General features: G+C 41.9%; 2 protein-coding genes across 2 annotated transcripts in view; both read right to left on the minus strand.

Moving 5' to 3' along the window:
• Slc9c2 (solute carrier family 9 member C2 (putative)) overlaps window positions 1-6,420 on the minus strand; it is a 62,069-nt gene extending 55,649 nt beyond the window's left edge. The window contains exons 1-4 of the mRNA XM_057769850.1: window positions 6,285-6,420; window positions 4,094-4,194; window positions 2,260-2,388; window positions 883-1,048 (exon numbers count right to left, since the gene is read on the minus strand). Of these exons, the coding sequence (XP_057625833.1) occupies window positions 883-1,048; window positions 2,260-2,388; window positions 4,094-4,194; window positions 6,285-6,420 (532 nt within the window). The remainder of the gene's footprint in view (window positions 1-882; window positions 1,049-2,259; window positions 2,389-4,093; window positions 4,195-6,284) is intronic.
• Window positions 6,421-10,245: 3,825 nt separating this feature from the next.
• The window catches only part of Ankrd45 (ankyrin repeat domain 45), a 30,385-nt gene continuing 20,233 nt past the window's right edge, over window positions 10,246-20,397 (minus strand). Inside the window, exons 5-6 of the mRNA XM_057769999.1 lie at window positions 18,142-18,280; window positions 10,246-13,780 (exon numbers count right to left, since the gene is read on the minus strand). Coding sequence (XP_057625982.1) covers window positions 13,749-13,780; window positions 18,142-18,280 — 171 coding nt within the window. The 3' untranslated portion in view covers window positions 10,246-13,748. The remainder of the gene's footprint in view (window positions 13,781-18,141; window positions 18,281-20,397) is intronic.

Here is a 20,397-nt window from a genome sequence, read left to right on the forward strand (position 1 = left end):
GCTGTGATAAACACCACAACCACAAGCAACTAGGGTAGTACAGGGTTCATTTGGCTTCCCTCACTGAGGGAAGTCAGGTCATGAACTCAAACAGGGCAGGAACCCAGAAGCAGGAACCGAGACAGAGGCCGTGGAGAAGTGCTGCTTGCTGCTTGATCCCCCTGGCTTGCTACCTTGCCTTCCTTCATTGTTTTTTTAATTTTATATATTTTTTTAGTTTGCTTTCCTATACACCCACGTATTTTAAAAGCAGCTGATAGGCTACACTCAGGAGGCAGAGGCAGGTGCATCTCTGAGTTCAAAGCCAGCCTGGTTTATATAGTGACCTTTGGGTAAGCCAAAGCTACATAGTAAAACCCTGTCTCAAGAAAGAAGATAAATAAAAAGCAACCACTTAAAATAAACCATTGAATTAAAAACCCAAACTGATCACAATAAGTGACATATTATCATCATTACGATTACAGAGACAACTGGACCTGTCTAATGTTCTTTTACCTTGGGGTTTTGAAACAACAATAATTGAACATATGTAGTTGAGATGCTATCGCCATCATCATTGTTGTTATTCCTAAGGTAGTATATCTATTTTGTTTGAAGAGGAATCTGTTTTCCAGTTTTTAATCTGGATGTGAAGTAATGGAGAAACCCTAAATGGATTAATATTTAGGTTTGTCTCCAGGGACTGTCTTATCTGTATTGCCTTTAAGTCAGTCATCTATCCTCGAGAAAATAAAGCACTAATTCCTACTCTGCAGAAGACACTACAGTCCAAAAGAAACAATGTATCCTCACTTCTGCCAGGTGAGAAAAAGGAACCTGACATGGGGGAATAACAAGGTATCTTCACATCAGTGAAGCGAGAGAAAGGAACTGACGTACCAATGGTTTTTAGCGAGTTGACGGAATGGAGAGGGTCTATTATGCACAGCGTGATGGTGAAGAGTAAACAGCACTGCAGATCCCATGAGTCTTCATTGAATTTCAGAACCACATACGCAATGGTGACAAACGCTATTGCAAAGCTAATCACTCCCGTCAGCAAAACCTGTGAACCAGTTCATCACACAGCGTCACATCTACCCAAATATAACAAGACTGCACTTACCTGCATTGAAGAACCATATCCTGGGGTACAGATATTTTTTACTTTATTATTTTTAATAATGTAAAATTTTATTTATTCTTTGCATGCATACGATGTATTTTGGTCATATTCACCATTTTATTCTTTTTAACTTTGTTTCTTCTTTTTTCTTCCTTCCTTCCTTTTTTTTAATGTTATGTGTCCTACCTATTTTTTAATGTTATGTGTGCTACCTATGTATCAGTAGCATGTGTACAACCTGCCTGCCTGGTGCCCAGGGAGGCCAGAAAAGGGCATCAGATCCCTTGGAAATGATGTTACAGATGGTTGTGAGCTGCCAAGTGGGTGCTGGGAACCAAACACATGTCCTCTGGAAGACAGTCGGTGTCTTAACTACTGAGCCATGTCCCTAGCCATTACTTTATTATTTTTAGCTGGCATAGAATTGTATAGAGTTTGGGGGTGCCCAAAGGTGTACCCAGAGGACTCTAAATCAACACATCCCAGATTCACACCCTGTAGACATGCTTACATGCCCTTAAGCCTAACAGGCAGAATGTAAATTCAAGACTGGTTTGCTCTACACGGTGAGTTCCAGCCCAGCCAAGGCTACATAACTAAAAAGAGAATGAATGTACCCCCCCCCCGAAAAGCATTTAAAAGTTAGAATTGAATAATAATGAAAACACGAAACATCAAAACATGAGATCGGGTAAAGGGGGAAAAAATAAACATTGAATATGCAAAATACCATTAAAATGCTACAAATCAACTAATTTTAATTCAATATGCTAGAAAGAACAGAATTAAACTAAAATGGGGAAAACCTCCTCCGAAAACACAAATAAAATCATGAAAGGAGTGTAATTACGGAAAAGGAAAAATGATAAATACAGTCCCAGCAATTAAAAGAAGACACTGTCATGATGGAACCTGATTAGGACCAGCACCCAGACCCAAATATTCCCAGACCCTCTGTGATTTCTGAGCTTCCGTTTGCTTATGGGCAAATCTGACATTGTTTACTCAGATCGCAATGTAGCAGTCCCTCAGCAAACACTAATTCCACACACACACATACACACACACACACACACACACACACACAGCCTTCTCCTCAACTCTTTTAAATTAGTGGTTCTACAGAGCACTAATTTAAAGTGTTTTCTTACCTGCCATAACACGTTCTTGACTATATAAAAGTCCACGTCCAAAGCAGCCACAAATACAATTAAAGGTAAAAAATAACAATAAAGTGAAAAACTTGGTGTTTTTAGAAGAGGGTAGACAATTTGGTGCACCTAAAGGAACAAACGCATGGAAAAATTAGTCTGTTGCTTGTGGTGGTTTTAAAGTGTGCCCCTCCGCCTCCCCCTCCCCCCCCCCCGCCACCCCCCCCCCCCCCCCCGCCACCGCCTTCCCCACTGTCACCCCCACCGTCACCGCCCGAAAAGATTCGTGTTTTGAGGACTTTGTTCCAGCAGGTGGCGCTATTGAGAGGTGTTTGGATCATGAGGATGCTAATTTCATCCTTGGGCTTTTAGGATATGGCCGCTGCATGAAAGAAGGTCACAGATGTGGCGTTCTAGGGCGTATACTGTCCTGACCCCGGCCTTTTTAGCTCTTTCTGCCATGATGATGATCCATCTCCCCACATACCACAGCCATGGAGCCAAACAACAAACCCTGAAAATCATGAACCCATGAGCCGAAAACCATCTTTCCTCCTTCTGGAAAATTGTTGGTTCGTTTGTTTGTTTGTTTTATTTTTATGTATATGAATGTTTTTGCTACATTTGTGTACATGCATACAGTGGCCCAGGAGGCCAGGGTTGGGTGTCAAATCCCCTAGAACTAAAATTATAGAGGGTTATGAGCTGTTATGAGTGTGTGCTGGGAACCAAACCCAAATCCTCTGCAAGAGTAACAAGTGCTCTTAAGCACTGAGTCATCTCGCCAGCCCTTCCTTTTCCACTCTTTCCTGCTTTTAAACTGGTCTTCCTTGAAATATGTTACATGAACATGACTTAAAATCTAAAAGTGGTACTTCCAAAAATGATATAATATCCCTTACCATTGATGTTACATGAGATAATACTATGAAATTCCAAGAAAAAAATATTAAGCTATTAGGTATTTATTTTAATATATCTATTATATGCTCTCACACGGATATTTGTGGCTTTGCAGTTATCTACTTGGAATTGAAAAAACAAAAAAAAATTCCAGTTAGTCAGCAGGGAAATCTGATGTTTAGATGGTGGTATAATCAGTTATATAAGGCATTGATGATGGAAGGTGTACATAAGTAATAAAAAACACAACAGTTGTGGGAGTGCTGTAAATGTTCCAATCTAACAACTGCATTATGTAATTTTTCTGTGCCTCCATCTGGAGAGCAGCTGGAGAGTTTACTGCCATCAAGTTCCTGCAAGAATGAATGAGTTAAACTCAAGGATTAATGAGTTGAGTATAAAACACTTAAAAATAAGTGCAGCACACCGTAGGCACTCAAATGGTGTTGGCTAGTGGGGGCAGAGGAACTTCAGGAGGGTGACAGGCTTCTGCAGACCTAGATAAAGGTGCTGCAGGTGTTATTTCCATCTCAAAAGATTGAATGGAGACAACCTGTTAATGTACATTGCATCGCTGTTAAGGCCAGGCATTAATAAGTTAAAAACAAATGGAGGAATATTTTCTTGTGGCCTTATTGTGTATAATGTGTGCTTCATATCTGATCTGAGAGAAAGGGGCAATCATGCTTTATCGTGAAATAACTGCTTCAGGGGCTGGCAGGATGGCTTAATGGTTAAGAGCACTTGCTGCTCTTGCTAAGGACCAGGTGAAGTTCCCAACACCCACACGGTGAATACAACTGTCTGGCATGCATGAAGCCCTGGGCTTGAGTCCCAGGACTGCAGAAGAGGAAAAACTTACACATTTGGAGTGGGTCTTGTTTGAGGTGCTTGACCTCTAACTTAGTACAACTTAGTGGGTAGACAGTACCTCGACAAAATGGTAAGCCAGCTGCCCTGTCACAAATCCTGACAGAGAGAGAATCATCAAGGCAAAGACTTCGGAATTCTTTAAAAGCATCTTTGAAAACCCTAAAAAATAAAAATACAAGTTATAATTTCAAAATGGTAATTATCCTATTTGATCATTATGCATTGTATGCCTATGTCAAGTTGTACTGTAACCTATAACTATATATATATATATATTGCATGTCAATTAAAAATAAACCTTATTGAAAGAGAAAAATGATATTTATATTTTCAACATGATGTAATTAACTGTTAGTCTGGTTATTTAATTTTCAACTTCTGAGTCATAGTGTGCATGAATAGTTAATAACTGTTACAAATGCTATTTGGTTTTAGGAAATTCTCTCTCTGTGTGCACACACTTGTTGAACCGGTTCTCGCCCTCCACCTTATGTGGGTTCTGGGGATTGAACTCAGGTAGACAGGCTTGTGTGGGAAGTGCTTTTAACCTCTGAAATCACCTGGGTGACCCACAAATACAATTTGTTAAGTGTAAGATACACATAAGTAGGCACCCCTCACAGAATAATATGGGAAATATTGAGGTTTCACAAGCCTTACACTTGCTTGCCCACAAACGTGTTAGGGTCGCTCTATAGGCATCTTACCAATGGGGTTTGTTGGTGACAATTAATCAAAAGGCTGGACTTAGTTAGTATCCATATACTTCATTTTATGCTAATAAGCATTCATCCTGTGCTAAAAATACATATACTGGAAGACAGAGATACGTGAAACTGACTGCGGCACAAGAAACACCTTCTTTACAGGACAAGTCATGAGACACTTGTCACTGTCTTGCTGCTTGTAAGTCAATTCTGTCTGTTCTTTCCCCTAGAGACAGAAGACAGACTAAAGACCCACTGACAGTTCAGGTTCTTGCATCCTGCCTCCCAGCTTGAAGTTGAACCAAATCAGTAAATAATTATTGAATACTTCTTATGCTTATGTTCCGGTAAAGCGATGGTATTGCCGCTGTTTCTGCAATGCCCTTGATGCTGGCCACTTAACCGTTACATCCTCAGAGTTTATCTAGAGTCAGCAAAGCTCACGGTCACCAGGCCACTGTGGGTACCAAAGGAACCAAAGTCCTTAGATATTATATTAAAATCTCTAGACAAAGCAACTCACTCCCTAATAAACGCTAAAATGAAGATGCTCTTTGTACATATTTGTCTCATTATTTGGTCCTAGATGATCCTCCTGACTCCAGAAAAGGTTTTGGAGCAGGTGGTGTTTTTCCTAAGTAAATATTCTTTTACAGAGACCTAGAAACTTTCATCACAGGAGTTAACTGTGGAATAAGACACCTGTGTTACTGAGTAGGCCACTTCATCTGGTATTCATGTAGGAATATTATTTGCTGCACCTGCTGGATTCTTAATCAATATTTAGGAGGCCTTTGTTTACAAAGCCCTCTCCAATTTTCTTCTAGGCAGGAAAAGTGGGTGGAGTAAAGAAAAATCCCATCAAAAGCCAAAATAGGGGCTGGAGGGATTGCTCAGTGGTTAAGAACACTTGCTGATCTTCCAGAGGATCCGGGTTCGGTTTCCAGCACTAGCATCCTTGGCAACTCACAAACAGCCATAACTACATAGTTTTAGGGACTCTACTGCTCTCTTCTGGCCTCTGTAGACATGGCATGCACATGGTACATAGACAGGTGTGCAGGCAAAACATTCCTACACCTATAATAAAATGAAATGCTTTTTTAAAAGCCATAATATGACATCAACTCTGCAAATTGTATCCTCTTTGTCTGTTTGCCAACTGTCTCCCCTCATTTCAGATGTTTTATCAGGGTCGGCCTGGTCATGCAGGCAGCGTCAGGATCTCCTTCCTCCTTATTAGTAGAGAATCCTGGCAATATCTTTATGTCAACATCAACACACTGCCTCATGGTTATTTGTTTGCCTGTCTCTTCCATGAGAAAGTTCTATAATGGCAAGGACTGTCGGTCTCTTTAATGCACCACCACCTTCCCGTGTCCAGCTAGTATCACTGAATAAGGGCTATACACAGTGCTCCTTAGAGACTGAGTGACGCTTGCCTGACAGTCTCCACCGTCAGCTTAAGGTTTCCTTGGCTGTGACCTCCTGCTATGGTGAGAAAAGTCTCTAATGACAGGGGAGTCCCGCATGACGACTTACCTCCCAAAACAATAATGGCACTTATGATAATTGTGAAATGCTTCTGGACCACAAAGTAATCGGCTGGCCTCCCACAGAGCAAGTCAGGCTTGTTGTCATCTTTGGCTGCCCAGAAGGAAAAATTGTTGCTTGACATTGCTTTTCCAGAAGTAAATTGCACTTATGGCAGACTACCCTGCTGTAAAATGGGGAAAAAAAAAAAAAAAAAAAAAAAAAAAAAGAGGGGGAAGAGGCATGAGTCCTACTAGGGTTCAGTTTATTCACGTTCCATGTAGCTGAGGGGGTAGCACACTCAGATAGGAGCACATTTCTGCCCTCACTCGCCTTCATGCTCCAGGGATATTTACAGGGAACTAGCAGCAGCGTTGGTGTTCCTTCATCATCATGCTACCTACACAGGGGAAGGAGTGGATCAGGACTGAACTGGACTCTTTTTGTGGTGACCTGATCATGTGCTTGCTTGGAGCCGTAAGTCTCTCAAAGGCCAAGACTGAGTCTTTGACTTTCATTAAGGCCGTAAACATGGTTCACAGCACAAGACGGATTCACCATAAACACCTGACGAGTGACCTCTCTGAGGGGGAAGGAGCAAGGACAACCGCCACGCTCCTCATTCTCCGTGAGTACAAGTCACTCTGGAATGACACTTGGCTACTTCAGCTTCAAAACTTATTGCTCCTCTCTCAGCAACTGAGAGGCAATGTAAGTGGCATCGTGTCAGCTAAAGTTGGGAGGGAAGACAGGGATAAAGGATATTTTTTCAAAAACTGAAAAGATGGAGGTCGAGGTTTGATTGTGTGAAGCCTTTGACAGAGGTAGAAAAGGCAGCTCTTGCTCCAGGCCATGAAGCCGGACCACAGGCAGATGGCTTGTCATATCAACAACAGGCAGGATACCATTCCTAATGGCCCCACTGAATTGGTGTCCTGTGTAAGACATAGCCTGCGTAAATGACCTGACAGTTCTGAGAAGGACTTGGCTTCTTCTGTTTTCCCTTATAGCTAGCCTTAATCTAAGAGCTCCTGAAGATTCCTGAAGTCGCCTCAAGAATAGCCTTCATCTTCTGCCCAGTTTTATACTCATTTGCTATCACTCACAAAGATTCTAAAGTAAAGAAGGAAATGGTCACTACATCTTCAAGTTACTCCCAACACTCAAGCAGCTTGTCGGGTCCTTCTCTCCAATCCCTTATTCCCATGTGAATGACCTTAAAATCAAGTTCTTTCCCAGAGGTGTGTTCTTCCAAGCCTAAAATGGCTCAGAGTTGACATCAAACTGTAGCCTTTCAAAATCCCAAAGAACAGGGCTCAGTTGTGCTCAGCTCTGCCTCTGTTTGCCAGGGCCAGTACCACCAACTGATACCAAAGCCAAAGCTGTTTCCATGCTGACCTCCCATTGGTTTCTTGCCAACCTGCTTTTGTTCTGATTGGCTGCACTCATGATTCCCACCTCCAATCCCAAAGGAGTTATTGAGCTGCAGAGAAGCACACATTTAATGGCCACACTGTAGTCTACACCAACAACTGTTTTTAACTGATTTTCTTTGCCTCACATAACAGAAGAAAGGGTCAAAGATTGCCACATAGACAGAACCTCTGGGGTTTTAAAAACACACGTGATGTTTTTCTTATGCCAATTCTCTCCAGTTCAGCCCTGATCCCCTTCAACACTACTGCCTTCTCGCTCATTTCTGAAATTAGCTTTTAGCTGGCATACAAAATAATGGGGTTCATTGTAACATCTTAGTACACATGAACTCTGCTCACATTTGTGCCTCTCACTATCCTCCCACATCCCTACTCCCCACTTTCTGCCTTCATGTTGTATCCATCTTACCCACCCATCACCCTTCTGGTCCCTTTAGACTTCTTCCCCTACCCAGACCTCCTGATTCATTCCTATTTACCATTTTCCTTTTCTTCCTCTTCTGTTTACTAACATCCTCATTTTCCTCCATTCAACTCATCACTGAATTTCAGTTCTTCACTTGAAGGGACAATGTCACCCACTCTCCTGAGGATGTATTCTTCAACAAATTCTTGATGCCTTGTATGTGAATCTAAATCGCTACAAACAAACACAGTTAAATATTTCTTTGGTGAACGCTAATCATCAACTTGCAGTTTGCTGCCATGGAGGAGTTACACTGTGTGCAGGGAACTCTTTTTCTTCCTGCTCCTTACTAATCAAGGTTGCTGTGTGTGCTCTTTCAGAGAGTGCCAAGGGGAGCATCACACAGAAAGCTCACTGAATCCGCCATCTGCATCACTTCTGTGGTAAAGAAGCTCTGAAGGATGTCTCGATTATTAGAGACTGAATTTCAGTCAGAAGTTCTATATCTGCCCCTGAATTATAACTAATAGATCCACGCCACCCTAAAATGATCTCTGCAACTTTCTTTGTATCGATGTGTGGTTTTCTTAAGCTGCAGGACCATTTCCCTCACCTGATGCTCACCTCACCACGCTGGCCTTCACTTGCACTTTCATTTTCCACTCTTGGTTGTCACCTTGGCTCCCAGGCTGCACTGCCTCGGGTCATTTTAAACAATGCCCTTCCCTGCTGGGTTTAGCTCCTGTTTCCCTGTTGATTCCCCTGCCCCCAAGCTCTTTTGGTTCTCCCAAACCTTGTAACTGCAACTCTTATAGTTTTAAGTTTCAAGACTCAGGTTCTCCAAGTCCACATACCTCAAGAAACTTGGACAAAATTTATATTCAACTCTGGCTTAGACATGGTTCTGAAAGTCAGAGAGAGCACATCACTAAGCTGCAGGGATGATGGAGCTACTCTTCATTATAACCATCCTGGTGGAGAAACTTTTCAAAAGCAATAATAAATTTATATTTTGCAATTGGAAAGCAGTGTCCAGGCAGATCTCCAAGTTCGAGGTCAGCCTGGTCTTCAGAGCAAGTTCCAGGACAGCCAGGAATACACAGAGAAACCCTGTCTCAAAATAATAAATACATTTTATATTTCACCATTCTGAGTAAAGCCAGCACAAGTAGGTGTTGATAGCCCTGGAGAGCCCAGAGGCTGAAGTGTGTTTCCCGCCCTCGTGTCTTCTGACAACAGACTATGCTACGTGACTGAGACAGGCCTGTAATACAGATGAGTCACTCATAGTTTTCCATCTGCCAATAAGTTGATTTGGTCAAGGGTGGACATGGGACTGCAGAAAGGTGGGTCAGACAGGTCCTTGTGCTGGCATAAGCCACTGCTGAGAAAGGGAGACAGATGTGGCAGTTCCATCACCATCTGGGAAGAGTCGTGGTGACCACCCAGGATACCCAGAAACCATCTTCCCAGCCATAGGGGGAAAAAAGCCCAATTATCTAAGAACCCTGAGGTGTTTCCAATTTCTTAACAAATGCCCCTGTAGTTCTGTCCTGGGTTTTATCTTTTCCCACAAATCACTTCTTGGGTTAATAACTTTTGTCATCTAGAAAGGCTGGAAAATGAAGAGTAACTTCAATTTCAAACCCAGCAGCTACTGGTACATTCATTTACTTGAAAGTGGTGGGTTCCTTTCTTCAGCTCAGATCCTTCCCCTCACACTTAGAAAAGGCAAGGTGGCACTAGGACCAAGTTGGGACATGTTCACTGAATCTTTGGGCCATTATTAACATCATAAAACAAACAAACAAAAAAACTTCCTGTGGCCTCATAACAAGAGCCTTTTTCTCTAGCCTGCAGGGACATTGCCCTTTCTCCTTAGCCCCCTCTAGCAGCCTCACAGAGGATCTGAAGGCTTCTGATCATGGCTGTCACTCACGCTCCCCGCTAGACTTTTGTAGCTTCAACCCACCATCCACTTTCAAAACCAAAGCCACAAATTCTAGGCTTTGTTATGCTACCTGACATTTCTGAGTTTCAACTTGTGTGTTCTATTTTACTGTGTAACCAATAAATACAAAACTGGGTGACTTAAAACGAAACATTTATTTATCTCAGAAGTCCGTGATTCTGGGAGGAGTCAGCAGAGAAGGTTGCCTCCACTCCATACAGCATCCAATAGTGGCTTGATTGGAGAATCCACTTTCAAGATGACTTCACTCCTAGTCAGGCAGGCTGGCAGCAGCAGTTAGAAGGGTGGAGAGGAGTCAGAGCTGCAAGCTTGAGAAACCTTTGAGAGACCTTTCCTTGTTGGTCTCCTCACAGGCCGGTTTCTAAGGTTACCGGTATTTTAAGAGATTGAGGCAGAAGCCACATCACCTCTTATAACGTAGCGTTGGAAAAAGACACAGAATCACTTTCAACTGTAGTCATGGGCTCCCCAGATTCAAGACAGCTCAGAGATTCCTATTTCTACACTAGGAATGCCAGGACCACACAGCGAGAGGAGTATGTGAAATGGGAGACTAGGCGATCTTGGACAGTGTAATCCGCTGCATATTAGACAAATACCGGCTAACTGTCAGCCTTTTACAACATGGGGTTTTCTGCTAAAATAAACATCAGTCGGACTCCATTGGTCGAGTACAGTAGTTGTCAAAGATTAGATACTACAACCGTACTGGTGTATGATAAAGTTTTATCATCTATGGTAAAATGAGAAAAGTAAATCTCACATAAAGTCCTACGCATCATCTAAGCCTAAGTGTGGCTTAGAATGAAAATAACAGCAACAAAGAAGGGCACCTGGCCTCTTCCCGATGACGCCAGTGCTGGTGTGCACAGAGTGTCCTGGAAAACATACATTAAAAGGGCCCAAAACAGATCTCCTTCTGCCAGCAGCGAACGCTCAGGGGTCTCACAGATAGATTAGCATCAGTGCTTCTGCTGAATGGGAAATGCTCACAGAGTGAAAAGATCTCAAAAGTGAGATTTAGGGACACATTTACACTAAGATTGTCTCAATGCCGTGACCAAGAGAACATGGCCTGGCGAGTGTTACTAAATGGCTTCCTTATTTTCTTTCTCCTATTTTTTTTTTTTTTTGCTGTTAAAACATATTTTGTTACATCTTTTGATAAGGGACAGAACTTGCTATTTTAATAATGTTATATTAATATCCTACCTTTATATTTTTACATTTTTTATGATCAACAAAACATCAACCTAAAGAACTATCATCTAGAACTGATTATAACACTGAATTAGCCTTTCGAATACTGTGGAGGCATTCCTGAATTGTTAACATGAGCTTTTGAAAACATAACTACCCTATGCAAGTTCAGAAGACACCATGCAGCTAATGAAATAACATCAAACTCACAGCATAAGTGCATTGAAATCTATTAATCTAGCTATAAGTCAGTGCAACAATAGGTAATAATTGATATCGTCTCTCGCAAAACAGAAGTTATAGATCCACAGATATAAACAAGTGTTCAGAGCCCCACATCAAAGGAATCTCTAAAATAAGATTCAAGAACCTCTTGGAAATCACTAGGCCATGACAATCGAGACGACAGTTCAAGAAATACAAAGCTGAGGGAAGGCGGACACGGACCCGCAGTGTTTGATGTGGGTACGGCTTGTCCGCTGGGGGAGTGGTGTCGCAATAGTGCACCGACATAGCATAAGATAAGGTTGCTATTATTTCTATAATGCAATCAGGCTCTATAAATGAATGGAGACGTAATGAGTTCTAGGAGTACTAGGTAATGTTAGGTACGGGGATTAAGGTGAATCAATTCAACTTTTAGTTAATGACTTACTATTTTACGAGCTCTTTAGGTATGACAAAGAGCAAAATAAAAAAACAAACAAACAAAAAACAACCAGTCTTTCAAAAAGATCATTGCTCATTCACATGGCGAGACAAGCATGTTAATAATTACACTGAGCACAAAATGAGGCTCTGGCAACAGAAGTGCTCCCCAAAGAAGGAAGGAAAGGTTAGATCTCTAAAATACAAGAGCGTGGGACAGTCATGGGGTGAAGAAAAACAATTGTCCCACCAAGAATCAGAATTCAATTCTGAGAGTTTCTGACAGCGAGGACCTAGAAGAAGAGACGCTAGAGAGGAGTTAGAAAAGTAGATTATAAGAAAGTTGGGGTGCTGGTATAAAGGTGCCAATGCAAGGAATTGTACAAATACAGTGTTAGCAAGTGTATCAAAGGCTATAAAATGTTTGAGGACAAAGACTGCAAGACAAAAGAGGGAGAGAGAGGTTATTCTAGTAGATGATAAAAATGCTCCTTTCTTACCTGGGAGTAGGGTGGCTTACGGGTCTCCCTTCCTACTCACCAGGAGCACAGGCCTGGAAAAGCACTGCTGCCTTCATGATCCAGGCTCAGGAAAGGTGGCTTAGAATGAAAATAACAGCAACAAAGGGCACCTGGCCTCTTCCCAACGACGCCAGTGCTGTGCAGAGTGTCCCCGAATACATGCATTGAAAGGTCAAACACAGGTCCTCCTGCTGCTGCCAGCAGCGAAGACTTGGGGTGTCTCACGGATGGGCTAACATCAGCACTTCTGCTGAGGGGAGCTGAATGGAAATCGCTCGTGGAGTGAAAAGATCTCAAAAGTGAGACTTGGGGACATATTTAAATCAGGATTATCTCAATGCCATGACCAAGAGAACATGGCCTGGCAAGTGTTAGTGAAAGACTTCCTTGTTTTCTTTCTCCTCTGAAGGAAAATAGTTTGCATAGCAAGGCAAAGAGGAGGAAGTGGTAAGAACGGGGAATATTCTCGCTCTCCTTTTTTTTTTTAACATTTTATTTTCTATAAAAAAACTTTCCCAGAGAGTCACAAAGGAATAGGAAGTTCAGGGTCATGCTTAACTTGACTAGAAAAAGGCTTTCCAAAGAACTTTTGGGTAACCATGACCTTTAAAACCTGGGCAATATGAAAGAGAATGGCAGGAAGTGGCATGGAGCCAATAACAATATCTGTATTACCAAACCTCCTGGAGAGGGGAAGCTAGGCAGATTTGTGTTCATTGGGGATATTAAAGGTAACAGTGGGCTTCTCTCAGAAACTGTCTTCACCTTCCAGGTGAATTTTAATTCAGACATAAAAAGTAACAGCCAACACTAGAGAACCCTACCCTACCCCAAACAGTTCCTAGTATTTACTGTTTGAGAGAGAAAGAACAAATGTTCTTCCTTTAGAAATGGCCTAGTGCATCTTTTAAAAAATGGATTTCCCTAGCCTAGTAGAAATTTCTTGCCTCAGTTACACAGAAAATTATTAGCTTCTCCGTGTAGCTTTTAAATCCTTGCTCAGCTCTTCTGAAGGAATGCGGGAACTCATGAGGAGCCATGCTTGGAGGACTAGTGAGGAAATGTATTTAGGGGAACAGAGGCCCAGCCCCTGAGCCAGGTGTGAGTGTTCTGAACAGCCTGACACAAGGTCGGGGTGACTGAATTTGTACCCCAGCATTTCTGCAAGACCTGAGTCTATTTCTTGAATTCAGCTGGCAGGAACGGTTTTGTCTTATCTAACACTGGGAAATAACAAGTCTGTGTGGGGTCTGTAGAAGGCGCAATCTTGACTTCTTTGCTGATCACGGCTTAGGTTATCGATTTGGCACTTTTCACTTGCCCTGAAAGAAGCACATTTTAAAATGACATTTGATTAGCTTGAGATATGGAACACGATGAAGCCAGTTTTTCAAACAGTGGACATGGAATACATCAGTATATGCTAGCCTGAATTCGCCATTAATTAAACCCTGGCACTTGGGTACATCAGTTCCAACAGTCTCCGGCTCTCCTGTGGTGCTTAAAGCCATAAGGACACACTTTTCATGTCCTCGTTTTTTTCCTGGTGCTTCTCAGACTGCTGCCTAGAGGAACTCTGATTAAAATGCTGATCCTCTTTCGTTTTCATTTCTTTGTTATAAAGTGAAGGATCGTTCCAGATGTTCCATCAAGACCCAGCATAGCATCTTATGCTCTGAAGGTGTCTAGAGGGGACACCTGTTAACATACGGGACCTGGGGAGAGGGCCAATTCTTCTGCAGAGGTGAGGGGGGAAGGAGGGCTGTTGGGAAATGGACTGTGTAGTCAGTCACTGAAGTCTTAATCACCTCACATCTGAACTGCGGGGCTTGACTCCCTCTAATTTCCTCTCCCTCCAAACCATTTCATAAAGAAAGCCAGATTATTCTCCCTTACCTGATCCCTCTTCTCTGCCGGCCTAAAGGTTTGTTTCTTTGTGTGTTTGCCTTGCTATGTGGCCTCAAACTCCTGGTCCTCCTGCTCCAGCCACCCAAGTTCTGGGATTATAGGCACACAACACTGAACACCTTGTGTGTATGTGTGGCGTGTGTGTGTGTGCATGCACACACGCATGCACAAGCATGTGCACTCAGGGGTGGGTGGAGCTTGTACAAGTGCACCTGTGTGTGCCGTGCATGTGTATCCGTATGTCTTTGCAAATTACAGGACAACTTCACATGTCCCACTTCAGGACATGCCCATATCGTTTTTTGAGGCAGGGTATCTCATTGGCCTGGGGCTTGCAGATTTAGCACGACCAGCCTGCAAGTGAACCCCAGGGATCTGCCCGTGTCTACCACCGCAGTACAGGAACAAGCACATGGCACCCTGCTCGTCTACTTTAGTGGCATCTAGGGATCAAACTTGGGTCCTCATGTTTGTGAGGTAAGCATTTTACTGGCTGAGCTCTCTCCAGACCTAACAGCCCTGTAATGGCATCCCACTACCCATAAAGCTGAAAGCTGTCTGAAAACTTTCAGTAGTTTTAGTAAAATGATCACAAACTAACTCTGTGGCCCTATTTTCCTGCCCTGCCTTCACACAAGAAATACAACCAGCCAGATGGGAGCTCTCCACTCCCTTACTCTCTAATCTGAACCCGACATGGGCAGCCTGTGAGTCCACTCTAAAACTGTCCAACTCTACCCTGGCTTCACAACAATTCCTGCTGCTTCGGGGGACTTTCTCTATGTTCCTTTGGCCTTCTCTAAAGTTCACCTTCCTGGGTATACACGCTTTTCTCACAATCTATAGAAGCAACTGCTTAAGAGGTGGGGGAGGCACTCTAAAGACTCTGTTCTCCCTTCAAGGTACCTAGGAGAGTGCCAGCCACCTGCTCAGTATATATTCGTTATATAGATGGCAAGGGTGAGCCCCTCTATCACCTATACTAGCCTAATTGTCTCAACCTCTTAAAATCTACAAGTCATCTTGACAAACACAAAAAGCTTAGGTAATAAATGCCACACACACACACACACAAAGTGAAGTTGAACTCCAACCCATTCTATGTACAAGAAGGAAGGAAGGAAGGAAGGAAGGAAGGAAGGAAGGAAGGAAGGAAGGAAGGAAGGAAGGAAGGAAGGAAGGTCAAACTTTATCAGAGACTAAATGCGAAAACTATAAAACTCCAAGAGAAAATCATTAGTTTACATCTTGATAACCTTGGACTAGGCAATGTATCTCAGCTACGACACTGAAAGGCTAAGCTTTGGGCCTTTAAAAGATACAACCAAGAAAATGAAGACACGCTCACCCAGTCAGACAGCACCATCTCATTACATCGATCAAGGCACAAGAGGAGTGGACAGCTGTCCGCAGAACCCCAGGTTCTGTTACCTCACAGCACCACACTTTACACTGAGTGGACAGGGCATCGTTGGCTCAGGTTATGGCAAAGCTGTTCATTAACTGAGCCGTAACCCAGACAAGTGCCACCCGCATTCCTATTGGGGGCTGGAAACTGGAATTTAATGTCACTCTTTCATCTTTAGTTGCAGTTTGGATGTGCCTGCCTGGATGGCCAGTTTCTTCCTTCTTTCACAGGGTGGGAATAATTCTAAGTAGAGCCTTTTGCTAACTCAAGAAAATGCCCTCACAGATGAGGGCAGTTAGCCAATTTGTGTCTTTTTCCTAATTATTTTGGGCTGTCCAAGTGTGTCTCTGGAGAACTTCTGGAAACTTTCACGAAGTCTCTTTTGACACTTAAAACATTGTCTCTCCAGTGATTGACTTGAATGAGAGACCAACAAGATGAACCTCTTCTTTATATTCCTGGTCCCAGCTCTTCTTTCATACCCATCCTTCCTTCAGCTCTCAGGGAACACAGGAACAAAGGGTATTTGTCAACAATGGGTAGTGAATAGCCTAAGGTGACCTCAAACTCGTGATCCTCCTGCCTCGGCCTTCCCAGTGCTGAGATTGCAGGCATTTGTCATCAAGTCCAGCTCAGAGTCATTTCTGATATTAGACTTGTATCCAGAATATATAAAGAACTGTTATAACAAGATACTTTACTTTTAAATTTTAGAGGAATCAAAATGAATAGTTCTCCAGAATAATCATACAAATGACCAATAAGCACATGAAAAGATGTCTATAATTAATAGTGATCAGATAAATTCAAATCAGAGTATGATGTCATACCCACTAAGTGTGTCTAAGATATTTTAAAGACAATAATAAATGTTAACAAAGGCATGGAGAAATTGGAATCGTCATATGCCATTGATGAGAATGAAAACAGCAGCCCCCTATAAGACTAGACACAGAGTCACCTATGACCAGAAATTCCATGCCTGTTTATATACCAAATAAAAAATAAAAATATATGACAATACCCACAGTTCATATCAGCATTGTGTATACTGACCCAAGCATGGAAACCAAAATGTCCTCTGGTTGGTGAATAGATTAAATTAGTATCTATACAATGAAATGTTATTTATCCATATTAAATGGTAATACATGTTGCAAAATAAATAAACAAGCGTTAGGCCAAGGGACAGAAGCCAATCACAACGAGCAATGTGTTGTTATAATTCTTTCTATGAAGAGTTCAGAGTAACCAGATCTAAACTGGGCATGATGTCTCACATCACATCCACCACTGACCGGATGAGGCAGGAGGATTATAGCAAGTTTGAGGTCAACCTGGTCTACACCACAAGCTCCAATCCAGGTAGGGTTACATAGCAAGACCCTCTGTCGAGCAAATCCATAAAGATAGAAAGTAGAGCAATGATCGCCAGGGCTTGGTGGGAAGGGATAGAAGCCGCCTGTTCATAAGCGTCGGACTTCCTTATGGGGTAGCGAACGGCCTAAAACTAGAAACGGCGATAATTATACAGCTTTCTGAATATACCGAGAAGCACTGGTTGGTGCTTTCAGGGATAAATTTCATGAAAACTGCATAACTATAATCCTGCCATTTTAAAATCCTAGATATACCTGCCAATGAGATTTGATGTGTGCATTTCCTCTGGTCTCAGAATACCATTGTCGCCGGTGTTCCCCAACCAAAACCAGAATTATAATACTCTCCTGGATGAGAATCTCAGATCAAAATCTGTGGCATTAGTTGGGGAGATGGCACCTGTGACCCAAGCACTCAGTGGGCATCAATGGCATAAGCTTGGAGAGGAGGCATCAGTGACCCAAGCACTCAGTGGGCATCAATGGCATTAGCCGGGCAAAGTGGTACCTATGATCTAAGCACTCAGTGGGCACAGTCAACCTGAGCCACACAGTAAGACCTTATTTCAAAAGACTCAAAGGTGGGGCTGGGAAGATCCTTCAGTGGCTAAGAGGACTGGATGCTTATGCAGGGGACCTACCTGGGTTCAGTCCCCAGCACCCACATGGTGGTTCACAATCATCTTTAGTTCCAGTTCTGAGGGATCTGATACCCTCTGATCTTCAAGGGCACCAGGCACGCATGAGGGTACACATACATGCATGCAGCAAAAACACTCATAAAATAGATTAAATAAATCATAAAAAGATACTACAAACATATAAAATTTAACAACTGATAAATGCAATATCAGGATTAGAATCAGGCATATCTTACAAAAATAATTGTTATTATTAGTTGAATGAAGATAGTTAAAATCATAGATATTAGAAAGAACAACACTGAACTGAATTATTCTATATCCTGACACTCAAGCCCAAAACTTACGTGGTGTAGACATTTTTGTGAGGATGGGAGTCATAATCTCCTCTAGTTGCTGTTTCTGCTCAAAAAGCTCACTGATAGAAGCTTCTGGATGGGTTTCCAACCACTCATTCTTCATACGGCACGCATTGATGATAGTGTTCTAGGAAAGAAATAGATAATTTACTTCCGCTTATGTATTGAAAAATAAGACTAGTATCTCTAGGATCAGCAGGACAGCTTAGTGGCTAAAGTCACTTTTATCAAACTTGATGACATGAGTTCGATACATGGAACCTACACACTGGAAGAAGAGAACAGATTCATCCAACTGTTCTCTGACCTCAACATATGTGAATGCCTTGGCATTCACACACACACACACACACACACACACATGCACTCACACAATAAATAAATGTAATATTGTCTTTACAAACTGGAGTATCTCCAAGACTGTGCTATCTGAACTTTATCCAACAGAGTAACCCTTAGGTATATTTAGCTCTTGAGTATTTGAAGTCTGGCTAGTATGACTGAAGAACTAAATTTTGAATTATATTTAATTTTAAATAATTAAAATTGAAACAGCATATGGCTTCTGACTACTGAACTATCTAACCAGTAGAATGAGAAGCCATGAAACTCACCACTGAGCATCGAGAAGCCTTAAACCAAGCTACCCTTTCTCCCTGATTCTCTGTTCCTATTGAGCCCTCTTGATGAGAGAAGTGTTTGCAAAAGTTGAAAAATAGGTGGATAGTAGGGCTGGAGCGATGGCTCAGCAGTTAAGAGAACTTGCTGTTCTTGCAGAGAACCTGAGTTGAGGTCCTAATACCCACATGGCAGTTCATAACCATCTATAGCTTCAGTTCCAAGGGATCCTACATCCTCTTCTGGTGCACATACATACATGATGACAAACACTCATGCACATAAAATAAAAACAAATAAAGCTTTGGGGAAATGTCAGGTGGGATGAGCTACAGGAAACTCCGTGAAAATGATATTTTACTTCCTTTCAATAGTGTGCTAGAGGAGGAAGTTCAAAAAAGTTCTACCAAACAGCACACCCACAACACATTCCTGATGTCTGCTTAAAGACGATTCTCACATGTGCCTCGCACATACAGACAGAATGTGCCAACCAAAAATTAAAAATAGGAAAGTGTTTGCTACAGTAATATTTATAATAATGAGTAAAAATTGACAGCCTGTTGATGTGTGCTTTCCATGGTGCTAAATAATAAGCCATAGATAAGAAAGCTTGCCAAAGAGACAGATTCAAGGAAGTGTCCTTAAGATACCCAGAGAGGGAAAAAGCAAGCTACTAATAGTAATCTATATAGCAGGATCCCACTTTACAGCAATAGATGCCCTTTACAGACCTCTATTATCTGTGTTTATAAAAATCAAGAGGAAATATGATAAAAAAAAATAACACAAAATCACTATCAGAACTCCAGGGCAATTAAACTGGAAATGAGAAGGGAACTAAGTTCATTCAAGATTACTTTTTCCTAATTCTGTGTGCATAGTACATTTTTTATTGAAATGTAAAGTTTTTTTTTTTTAACCACAGTTGACAAAGCACTGTTCCTTCCTAGTGAGAACCCTATGAGTTAAAGGTTCAACAGCCTTCATGCCTGCTCCAATCAAATGCTTCCTGTACTTTCTTTCACAAGAAGTATTGTAAAATAGTTTATGAAGATATAAAGTACAATGTGTGCTTTAGTGAGATTTGGGATGCCCATTAAGCAATTCCTAACTGTTATTTTCACCAAATAATGTCAAAACAAATTCTCATGTCTCCTACACAGAAACACAGAGAGCAATTTAAAGCCATCACACATTTCTAATTCCTGGAACCATTTACTTTTTTGATACAGGGTCTTATTATATAGCCCTCCTTGGCCTGGTTCTCAGAGTGTAGCCAGTCTTGCCTAGAACTCAAGGCAATCCTCCTGCCTCAGCTTCCCAAATGTTGGAACACAGGATGCCACTATGCCCAACTTATTGAGCACAATTTTAATGTATATCCAAACCGATTTTTTTTACTTTTTTCTCATTATGGAAGATTTGATACATGCATTATATACATATACATACATAGAAAAGTGTAATATGTATGTCTTTTTAATTTTTATTGATTTTTATTGAGCTCTACATTTTTCTCTGCTCCCCTCCCAGCCTCTCCCCTCCTCTTTAACCCTCTCCTAAGGTCCCCATGCTCCCAATTTACTCAGGAGATCTTGTCTTTTTCTACCTCCCATGTAGATT

Source organism: Chionomys nivalis, chromosome 5 (genome assembly GCF_950005125.1).
Source record: "Chionomys nivalis chromosome 5, mChiNiv1.1, whole genome shotgun sequence".
NCBI classification, from domain to species: domain Eukaryota; kingdom Metazoa; phylum Chordata; class Mammalia; order Rodentia; family Cricetidae; genus Chionomys; species Chionomys nivalis.